Source organism: Cygnus olor, chromosome 1 (assembly GCF_009769625.2).
Source record: "Cygnus olor isolate bCygOlo1 chromosome 1, bCygOlo1.pri.v2, whole genome shotgun sequence".
NCBI lineage: Eukaryota > Metazoa > Chordata > Aves > Anseriformes > Anatidae > Cygnus > Cygnus olor.
The window spans coordinates 3686402-3697252 of NC_049169.1; the positions used below are offsets into that span (position 1 = coordinate 3686402).

General features: G+C 57.0%; 1 protein-coding gene and 1 long non-coding RNA gene across 2 annotated transcripts; one reads left to right on the forward strand and one right to left on the reverse strand.

Moving 5' to 3' along the window:
- Nucleotides 1-316: 316 nt before the first annotated feature.
- LOC121064597 lies at nt 317-5328 on the forward strand. Its single transcript, XR_005816573.1, has 2 exons — nt 317-914; nt 2476-5328. It is a non-coding gene; the product is annotated as an uncharacterized LOC121064597 (long non-coding RNA).
- An 812-nt stretch (nt 5329-6140) lies between these two features.
- Nucleotides 6141-8354, reverse strand: LOC121060857 (vegetative cell wall protein gp1-like). Its single transcript, XM_040539023.1, has 4 exons — nt 8335-8354; nt 7580-8098; nt 6700-7306; nt 6141-6146 (listed from the first exon to the last, which is right to left on the reverse strand). The coding sequence occupies exons 1-4, from the start codon at nt 8352-8354 to the stop codon at nt 6141-6143; spliced, it is 1152 nt and encodes a 383-aa protein (XP_040394957.1).
- Nucleotides 8355-10851: the final 2497 nt, after the last annotated feature.

A 10851-nucleotide genomic window follows, 5' to 3' on the forward strand; every position in this document is an offset into this window, starting at 1 on the left:
TAACTAATGCCTTAATTTCAACAAGAACCAGCACCAGATGACTCCGAGAGTCCCTTCGGGTACTGCTGGAGCACGTGCCATTTGTGCCCGCTGCAGGAACAAACGGGGCACGAGGCAGGTGGCACACGACGCAGATTTGTACATCTATTTCGTGCACATCAAGGCACGGCTTTTTTTAGCGTGCAAGCTCCAGTCACGCTGAAACTGTTTGCTGCATCCAACTAATTGCGCTAAGCTCAGCGCTCGTATGGCTGCCCGGGGCAGGCAGGGTGCAGCTGGGAGGGAGAGGAATTAGAAATTAATTTGGGTGAGGATGGGGCTGAGCCCATTCCCAGCCATCAGCTTTTCCCTTATAATGGCATTCCTTAAACTACCCTCGAAAACAACTAATTCCCTGAACTCCCCCAGTTCCTGAGCTTTTCCGTGATGTCCCTTGCCTGCCGGTGGCAGCTGTACCGGGTAGGGTAGGGCAGAGCTGTGGCTCGGTGTAGCTACAATTAATCTGTACAGACTAATTGGCCGGTGCATGTGTGTTGAGCGGCTGGGAGGAGGCTGCCAGCCCTGCTAGGTTCTGCTCCGGGTCTAACTCTTCTGCCCGAGGGCTGATTTTCATGCAACCTGCAGGAATAAAGCTGCCTCTGAAGCAGCCACTCTCTCCCAAGTTCATCTGAAATTCATTAAGGGGTTCAAAAGCTTTTTTGGGGGGGGGGGGGGGGCGGACAAACCTGCGAGCAGCAAAGCAGCAGGGCAAAACCCTTATTTCGTGCCCAAAGAAATAAGAGGCATTTCTCCTCCTCTGTTGCTGGGCTGGCGACCCACACAGATAACAGGGAAAAGCGACCACGCAGCCGACTGCAGAATGGGAACAGGGAAAATGACTCAGCAAGCCTGGCACCAAGCTGGAGAAAACACAGGTACATTATAGCCTTCCTCGAGCATCCATCTCGCCCGTGACATGATGTAGGAACAGCAGCGAGCGCAGGTATTTGCATCGGATGGAAACATCCCCTCTGATAAATGATTTAGCCCTGCTTTCGCAAATAGTTATACACGGGAGCAGAGCAGGTGAGAGGCTCCATTTGTATCTGTCGGTAAGGGAGGGAAAAAGTTCAATGAAAACCTCTCATTGCTTTTTAAATATTTTTTTCCCTGTTATCAGTTAACAAATAGCTGCTGAATTACAGTTTCATGCTTTGCTCGTGTCATTTTTCCTAAGATCAGTATTTCCTGCTACATCACCTTAGAAACTTGATCAACAAACACTGTGCTCAACATGTAAACAGAGCTTTATTTTACTTTATTTTTGACGGCAGCCAGTGTTTTAGAAACCAGAACACTTCAGGTTCTCCGGGCTATTTGCCTCAATTTCACAATTTGGGTTCAGTTTTGAGGGCCTGTCAGCACTGTTTACAGCCAGGTGCGTCTGAGCGGCGACGTTTTCCTGTGAGTGGCAAGGAAAATATATTACTGCAAATTGCTTTCTGGAATCAGATTTTCTCTTCTGTTGAGAATCTAAACGAAACTGCACTTTCTAGCACGTGGGAACTAAAGAGTGAAATGCGTTAGAATGAGAAGTGAAACGAGAAGATTTAGTTTCAGTGACTGAGATGAACAAAAAAGAGGCAAAGACAACGCTGGCAAGCGAGAAGGACCAAGTCCAGAGCTGGAGCTCCAACAAAACCCAGGAGCCTGAGCTGTACCAGAGGAATTAAAGAACTCAGACGAGCCTTTTAACCATTGCCCCAGGGAATGGCACCGGCTCCAGTCCTGCTGTCCATGCCAGAGCCCTATAACAATTTTTTTTTATTATTTTTTTTAATGTTCATTTGGAAAATCAGGGCTGGAACCCCATTAAAAAAAAATAAAAATAGAACCAATAAAGTTTTCTTACTTGCTTTCACTTTGAGCATCTCCCAGGTAGCTGGGGTGAAAACACTTGCAAAATAATCCAACAGAAAACAGGGGGATTATTTTTGGCAGTTTTAAAAAAGCCGCACAGAAAGCGCCTAGCTATTGAGCCTCCTGTGATCTGCCCCACCACACAGACAGACTCCATCAGTTAGGGATTAATTTTAAGGCAGATATTAAAGCCTACCACATGATGACGGATTTTTCTATATGTGTGGTTCGATAGGATGCTACAAAGCCGGGGCGTACGCATGTACACGCACGTGTATGTGCACGCCTGTGTTTGTTTAAGCCTTCTTCATTCATAGCCAGACACAGCCTTAGGCTTCCTCAGGCCTTTCCAGGGAACATAAACTTGGGAAGGAGAGAGAGCAGAATGATCTTTAAACCTCACATTTTTGAAAGCAAGTTTCTGAAGCACATAAGCTCAGGTGGACGGAGCCAAGCTTGTAAAGATTTTATAACAAGCGATGTTTTTGAGAGGAGGCAGAACCCCTGCTTGCTCTTAGCCCGAGACCCCGTTGTAAGAATTCAGAGCAAATGTCGTGAAAAAGCGCTTTTTTACAGAAACGCATCGCTGTGCTTTCCTGCCCAGCTGTCACCTCGAGCGTCTGGGCTCGACAAAATGAAACAGAGCCGCGTGACGATGTGCTGTGGCTGCTGCCACCGCCGCTCAGCCTCCTGCAGAGCTCCCAGCGCCGGGCACCGGTCTCCCCGTCGGAGCTTGGGAAGGGAGCGGTGCCTTCTGCTTGCCGAGACCCTGCGCCAGGCAAACTCGAGCGTTGCAAAGCGGGGCTGGGCTCTGCGGCGAGCGGTGCTGGCTCCAGCCCCCAACGTTTGCAAGGGTTCGCATGGCGAGGTAACTCTCTTCCCATGACACAGCAGAACAGCAGCAGCAGCAGCAGCGGCAGCAGCGTAAAAGAGATTGGTTCTGGCAGTGCTCCGAGGAGACTATTTTATATCCCAGCTCCAGCCTCTTTCTCCTTTAAGGACGATCCAGAGGAGGGAATGTGGAATAAAAAGAGGCTTAGCGAGGTAGGCAGATAAACCCCGGGGAAATAGAAGGGGAGGCACGCTGGGGCTGGAACCCACGGCAGTGGGACAGCCTGGATATAACGGCAGAAAGAAGCAGGGTGGTAGAAAACACCCTAAAATTGGACAGGAAAGGCCAGATGAGCAAACACGAGGTGTAGGGCACACAGAGGGAAGCATCTGAGCCCTCCAGGGAAGAAGGAAGGAAGGGAGGATGAACTGCTCCGCGCTCGGCTAACCCTTTTTCGTTAAAGTCATTAATAGCTCCTACAAAAGTCCTGTTTAGGTACTGAAAAAGAGTAATAAAATATCTGAAACACTGACCTGTTAACATATACAGCTCGTTGTGAGGGCAGGCTGAATTGAATGGGGTTGGGCACGGGTGTCCCAACTCCGAAAATCCAAATGGGGGAGCAGGAGGAGGTTTGCCAGGACAGGGCCTGCGCGGGGCATCGTGTCCCATGGAAGCGTGACGGTCATCGGTGTCAGCCAGAGGTGGAAAAGGCGATTTATTCGTCTCCCTTCATGGGAACTCTATGAGGTGCTGAATAAATTGGATTCCAGTCCTGTTCTCAGAGCCGCGGGTCACGCTTTGAACCACCGAGGGGCCGTGATTTTCAGCGGGGCAAGCTTTTCCTCTCTCCGTTTTTAACCCTGAATAGCTAGCCCCCTGCCAGCCCCTTGAACTTTGCGCTTGGCTGCAAACACTGCCACAACATTGCGGGTTTGGGAGCTGAATTTGGGGAGCTCCCACGGGAACCACATGCCGCCAGTCCTGCATAAAGCCCAGCCAGGGCCTGAGCCTCCGTGCAGCACCATGAGGAGAAGGGTTGAAGGTGGGTGAGTGGGGCGGGTGGGCTTGAGCTCCATCTCCACCATCCTTGGGGCACAAGCTTGAGCTGAAGCCACTTCAGCACTGAAGGCAGAACAGCAGCCTCCGAAATGCCGGCGGCCTGCGCGCCGACCTCCAGCGGGGAGACCCCCGCCGCACGCAGCGGGGGCGCGGGACAGCCGGGATCTCCCCAAAGCGCCCGAAATGTCTTCTCTTTCCTCTTTCTCTTGAGAAAGCGGCTGCTCGTGTGCGGGGCTTGCTTTAGCGCAGCGTCAGGCGTGCATCACTAGGAACGGCTCCTGCAGGCATCTCTCCCTACAACCTGGATCAGAAAGCTGGTGGTGTTACAGGTTAGCTGCTCCATAGTTTTTATACCAACCGGCCGAGCTGCAGAAGTAAACCCACATCTCCAAGCAATGCCTCAACTCTGCACAAGCACAGCAATGGCCCCGCTCGCACCTCCTGCCTCCGTAGGCTCGCTGGCACAACCAACTTTTTGCTGCTTCAGCACCGGAGCCGCAGCCGGGAGCGGGGGAGCCGCAACGGGGATCCCGCAGGCGGCTGGGGCTGGGAGCATCCCCGCTGCGCAAGGTGCCGCGGCGGTCCGGGCACGGCGTTTTGCCAGGGGGGAAAAGAAGGGGAGGGGAATAATAGTAATAATAATGGTGGTAATAATAATGACAATAATAATAATAGTGATAGTAATGATGATAATGATGATAATAATGATGATGATGATAATAATGATGAAAATGATGATAATAATGATGAAAATGGTAATAGTAATGATGAAAACGGTAATAATAATGATGAAAACGATAATAATAATGATGAAAACTGTAATAATAATAATGAAAATGGTAATAATGACGATGAAAATGCTAATAATACTGATGAAAATGCTAATAATACTGATGTTAACGGTGATAGTACTGATGTTAAGGGTGATAATACTGATGTTGAGGATGGTAACGCTGACGATAATAAAGCCAACGCTAATCAGTCAGCGAGAAGGGAGCCCAGCACGGTGTTTTGGCCGCAGAGCCGAGCCCGCTCGCAGCAGCCCCAGCAGCAGCAGCAGCAGCAGCAGCAGCAGCACTAGGGCGGCGTGGGGCCGGGGGTGGCGGCGGGTCCGGCGGCGTGGCGTGACGTGAAAGTCCCCTTTAAGTTTCCACGGAGAGGCCTCCGGGTGTCACATGATGGACATGATATAATGAAACAACATTGTGCGGAGGGAAGCATTAGGGGAGCCCGGGGCGGCGGTGCTGCTGCTGCTGCTGCTGCTGGTGGCGGCGGCGGAGTGTGGATTGGGGGGGGGGGGGGGCGGCGACAGGCGACATGCGGGACCCCCCTGGCTCGCAACACCTGCACCTGTCCCGGGGCGATGGGGGCTGCGTGGGGCGGCCAACGCTGAGGTGAGTGAGGAGGAGGAGGAGGAGGAGGAAGGGGAGGACGGGGGGGGGGGGGGGGCTGCGCGGCGGCGGCCGGAGCGCTGGGCGCGGCGGGGGTGCCGCGTTTGCTCGGCCGGTTGCGAGCGTGCGAGGGGTGTGTAGAAAGCAAACACTATTAAAAAAAAAAATAAAAAAATAAAAGGGGTGAAAAGAGAGAGGAGGGGGGGGGGAAGGTGTGCGGGTTCAGGGGGCCACCCCCCCCCGGCGGTGCCGGCGCCATGTTTGCGCGGCGGAGGTCGGGGGAGCCGCGGAGCCCCCGCGGAGCTGCGCCCGCCTCGATGTCCGCATTCCAGCTCATGTTGCGCAGATAAAATTCAAACTTGAGGTAAACACAGGCGGCGGGGGGGGGGGGGGGGGGGAGGAGAGGAGGAGGAGGAGGAGGAGGAGGAGGAGGCGGGGGAGGAAGGAGGGAGGCAGGCTCCGTCCCGCTCCCACCCCCTGCCCTCGCCCCCCTTGCACCTGGCTGCCCGCGCCCTGCCCCGAGCCCCCCGGGAGAAGGGGGAGTGGGGGGGGGTGTGGGGAGGGGGTGCTGCGCTTTTAAATTAATTTAATTTAATTAAGGGACACCCCCCCCTCCCTTCTCCTTCTGTTCGTCTTCCCGCACGCCGCCTGTAGGGAGAGGATAAACTCCGCGGGCGCGGCAGGTGCGCGGGGCCGGTGTCGCGACAGGGCGCTGTGTCGCGACAGGAGGGCGCGCAGGGTGGGCACGGAGGGGTTTTTGGGGTGCTTTTTTTTTGGGGGGGGGGAGGAAAGAGGAGGAGGTTGTGCGGTGTTGTTTTCCTCACAGCGAGGATATGGGGGGGGGGGAAGCAAACAACCCCCAGTAAAGAAATAACAAAATAAAAATGAAAATAAAGCAGCGGCAGGCAGCCCACCCGCGACAGCCCCCGGAGCACCGAGGGGTGGTGGTGAGGGGGTTAGGGCTGCGTTTCGAAGTGCGTATGGAAAAAACAAAATGTGGCCGGGGAGGGGGGGGGGACAAGAAGGGGGGGGGGGGGGAGGCGGGGAGGGAAGCGCCGCTGCCTCGCCAGCCCCGGGCCTGACACGGGCGGTTTCGCTGGCAGCGGGTATATTTAGCACTTCCCCGAGCCCTTCGTGTGCTCCAGCCGCCGTGCGAGCGCTCGGTAATTAATTGACGCGGCTCTCGGCGGTGGTCCCGGGGCTTGTGGTGGCCCCCCGGGGTTAATGGTGGCCCCCCGGGGCTTGTGGTGGCTCCCTGGGGTCGTGGTGGTCCCGCGGCCCCACAGGTGGGTGCGTGGGGTTTGGTGCTGAGGGGAGCCGGGGGGGGGTGTGTGTTGTTTGGGGTGCTGTGGGTTGTGGGGTGTCAGAGGGAAGGGGGAAGCGTGGTGGGTTTTGGGGTGCTGGAAGGGGTTTTGGGGTGCTGGAAGGGGTGGGGGTGTTGGGGAGGTGATGGTGAGGTGTTGAGAGAGGGGTTTTGGGGGGCTTGAGGGAATGGTGGTGTTGGGAGGGGGGCGCTATGGTGGTGAGTGGGGTTTTGGGGTGCAGGAGGATGATGAGGAGTTGAGAGAGGGGATTTGGGGGCTTGAGGGAATGGTGGTGCTGGGAGGGGGGCGCTATGGTGGTGAGTGGGGTTTTGGGGTGCTGGAGGATGACGGTGAGATGTTGAGGAGAAGAGGGGTTTTGGGGTGCCGGAGGGGATGGCGGTGCTGGGAAGGTGATGGTGAGGTGTTGACTGAGGGGGTTTTGGGGTGCTTGAGAGGGAATGGTGCTGGAAGAGGGGCACCGTGGCGTTGAGGAGCGAGGTTTCAGGGTGCCGGAGGGAATCGTGCTGGAAGGGGACGGAGGGAATGGTATGGTGCTGAGGAGGTGGGTTCTGGTGCGTGTGAAGGAGCAGCAGGAATCGGAGGGGACCCTGTGGCGTCGAGGAGTGGGGTTTAGGGTGCCTGAGGGGACGATGATGCCAAGAGGAGATCCTGGGGCGGTGGGGAGACCCCATGGCGTTGAGGTGTGGGGTTTTGGGGTGCCTGAGGGAATGGTGGTGTTGAGGGGGTATGCTGTGGTGATGAGGGGACGCTGTGGCGATGGAGGAGCTGGGTTTGGGGGTGCCTGAGGGAATGGTGGTGTTCAGAGGGGTCCCTGTGTCGGGGAGCAAAGTCTTGGGGTGCGTTAGGGAACGGTGGTGCCCAGAAAGGTCCCTGTGGCATCGAGGAGCTGGCTTTGGGGCGCTGTGGCGATGAGGCGCAGAGCCTTGGGGCGCCTGAGGGAATGGTGGTGCTGAGAGGAGACGCTGCGGCAATGGAGGAGCTGGATTTGGGGGTGCGTGAGGGAACGGTGGTGTTCACAGGGGTCCCTGCGGCAAGGAGCAGACACTTGGGGTTTCTGAGGGAACGGTAGTCCTGAGGGGGGACCCTGTGGCGATGGAGGAGCAGGGTTTGGGGTGCGTGAGGGAACAGTGGTGTCCGGGGGGGTCCCTGTAGCAATGAGGAGCTGGGTTTGAGGTGCTGTGGTGACGAGGAGCGGAGTCCTGGGGTGCGTGAGGGAATGGCGGTGCCGAGAGCTGGGTTTGGGGTGCGTGAGGGAGTGGTGGTGCCCGGGGGGGTCCCTGTGGCGATGGAAGAGCGGTTTTGGGGGTTCCCTGAGGAAATGACAGTGCCCGGGGGGGTTCCTGTGGCGATGGAGGAGCTGTTTTGGGGGGGTCTCTGAGGGAACGACAGTGTCCGGGGGGGTCCCTGAAGCGATGGAGGATCTGTTTTTGGGGGGTGCGCAAGGCACCAGCCACTCGGGGAGGGGACGAGCGCCGCGGGCAGAGCTGCGGCGGCTTTTCCTGCGTGGCGCAACCCGGGGCTGCCGAGGCGAGGGGAGGGGAAGGAGGGGAGGGCAGGCAGGCAGGTGGCTCAGGGCCCGTGGGGCTCGGCTTTATGCATTTATATCTGCGTGGGGCCGCGTAGCAATGGCCGCCCGGGGAGGGGGCGCAGCGCGGGTGCCGTGAGGAGAGGGGGGCGCGAGCGGCGTCGCGGAGGGCGGGAAGCGCGCGCGAGACCCCTCGACGCGCGGCGGCAGCAGCAGCAGCAGCAGCAGCAGCCCCCGCCTGGCGCCTCCTCAGCACTGCACCAAGGCGGCGGGCCCGCCGGCCCCGCCCACCGCGCCCACCGACCAATCGCCGCTCGCATAGCGACCTCCCCCCCCCCCCGTTCACTGCTCGCCCCCCCCCCCTCCCTCCCCGCCCGCCCTTGGCAGGGCGCGAGCGCGGCCCGCCCCCGCCCCCCCGCCTGTTTGTTATGGTCGCGGCCACGTGCCGCCGGCTCCCGCCGTCACGCGGCACGGCCTCGCGCCGCCCACAGCCCGCCGCGGGGGGGGGGGTGCTGACAGGAGCCGGGGGGGGGGGGGGTTCGGGCGGGAACAGGGGGGGCTGACAGGAGGCGGGGGGTCTGGGGGTTTCTGACAGGGACTGGGGGGGGGGGGTTGATAGGAATCAGGGGGTCTGGGGGTGTCGGGGGGAGACAGGGCGTCTGACAAGGAATGGGGGGGTCTGGTGAGAACCGGGGCTCTGGGGGGGTCTGACAGGAATCAGGGGGTCTGGCAGGAGCTGGAGGGTCTTGGGGCATCTGGCAGGAACCAGGGGGTCTGGCAGGAATCAGGGGGTCTGGGGGTGTCTGACAGGAGTCAGGATGGCAGGCGGGAGCTGGGGTCTGACTGGAGCCAGGGGGTCTGGGGGCTTCGGGTGGGAGCCGGGGTGTCAGGCAGGAGCCGGGGTGTGTGACAGGAACTGGCGAGTCTAGTGGGAGCTGGGGAGTCTGTGGGGGTCTGGCAGGAACTGGGGGTTGGGCAGGAGCCGGGGGGGGTCTGACAGGAATCGGGGCATCTGGGGGTGTCGGGCAGCAACCAGGTTGTTACAGGAACCGGGGGTTCTGGTGGGAACCAGGGGGTGTGGGGGAGTGTGACAGGAGCTGGGCATCTGGTGGGAACTGGGGTGCGTGGGGGCACCTGATGGGAACCAGGGGGTGACAGGAACTGGGATGTCTGGGGGTGTCTGGCAGGAGCTGGGTCTGGCTCCCATTCCTGAGGGGGGTTCTGAAGCCTCCCCCTTTAGGAGAGGCAAGGGGGACCCCCCCAGCGCCTTTGCCTCCTGAAGGAAGCAGGCATTCAGTCCACGAAGCGTCTTTTTGGGGGGGAGTGGGTCTGGCCCGTGGCTGGGGAACTTGCACTGCAGCCAGCAGAAGCCTCTGGGGGGGGGGGGGGGTTCTCTCAGGAAGAGACCAGTTTGTTCCTGGTGGATTTTTGTCGCCCCATGGTGTCCCACCGGAGCTGCAGAGCAATTGTGGGTCTGCCCGGGCTGGTGGTGGTAAGGCATGGTGCTTTATGGAGGTACCCGTTTATGTAGGTACCCAGGGGGATGCCGTGAGGAACGTGCTCAGCTGTCGGTCTCCAGAGCCTATTTATAGGTAGGTTGGGCAGATCTTACTGTAAAGGGCTCATGCCTCTGGATACATGGTGAAAGAAGGTGTTTTAAATAATGTTGTTTTTTTTACAACAGTTTTGGAAATGGGATTTCATGGAAAACAAGGGAAGAATGGCCGTTAGTAGGCTACGTAGGCGAAAAACAAGTCAGTTTGGCGTTGAGGAGCATGCTGCCATTTTAAAGCAAGTTCTCAGCAGTAAGAGGATATGCAGCTCGAGGTCAGTGCCTTCCAGGCTGCAGGCAGCAGACCCCGGCTGTATTCTGCCGGCTTATACAGAATCACTGGGACAGGACTGAGGAAAGGGCATCTGCTGGCTGGAGGCACAGGCTCGGCACAGAGACTGTGTGCCTCTTGAGATCCGGGGGCTTGAGAGGGTGAAAAACATGGCAGAGCAGTATTGTAGGTCCCAGAGGCATCTTAGTTCCGAGTAAGTGGAGGGGGAGTGGGAAAGCAAGCCGTGTCTGGGTGTTCTGCTCTCTGTTTTGCTATTATGGGGTTTAAAAAATAAAAAATTAATGTATTTTTAAGAATTACATGAAGCTGGCATAGTGATTCTTCAGTAGCCTTAAAGAGTTAAATAACAGCAGAGGAACAAATGAGAATAGGTTAGGAAGAGCAGAGAGGGTTTTATAACTAATGGTGACAGTCATGCACGGATATTTAAATCTGCCTCAGAGTTGCACTTGCGTCTTTTATTAGTGGGATTTTTATGCTTTATAACACAAAATACAAGAAGGATGGAAAGATAAGGTTCATGGTACGTGCCGGTCTCGTTCATTAAATGGATTGAGGGTGGTTTATGCTGCTTCAGTGTGCTTTCACTTCCATTCCATCATAACGTTACAGGTACGATATTCTGCGTCTCAACTAATGAGAATTTCCAGAAATTAACATATGCCAATGCGGAGGAAATCTGGCCTGAAGATAGCAGGAAGGGAGTTGTGCCGAATGGTGAAAGGGCCGGGGTGGTAATCGGCCATATTTAGCACATGCTGTGGGGAGCTGCTATTTTGTGTTGGTTACGGCAGTCATTTGAAATGGAGTTGTGCACAGAAAGACATCTATTCACCCAGGTAGCGCCGGCTTGCTTTGTACATCTGCATATCTTTGTATTTTGGGAAAAAAGTCTGCCTTACTATAGGAAGTGAATAGGGAGCGCTTGGTTTGGTACGGATCTGGGAGTGCTGGAAGGTGCCCGTAACGGAGC

Coding starts and splice junctions, on each gene's coding strand:
- LOC121060857 (XM_040539023.1), bottom strand. CDS start 8,354: ATGCGAGCGGCGATTGGTCG. Junction 8,099..8,334: donor ATGCGAGCGGCGATTGGTCG/GTGGGCGCGGTG, acceptor AAATGCATAAAG/CCGAGCCCCACGGGCCCTGA. Junction 7,307..7,579: donor CCACAGGGTCCCCCCTCAGG/ACTACCGTTCCC, acceptor ACCCCTCTGAAC/ACCACCATTCCCTCAGGCAC.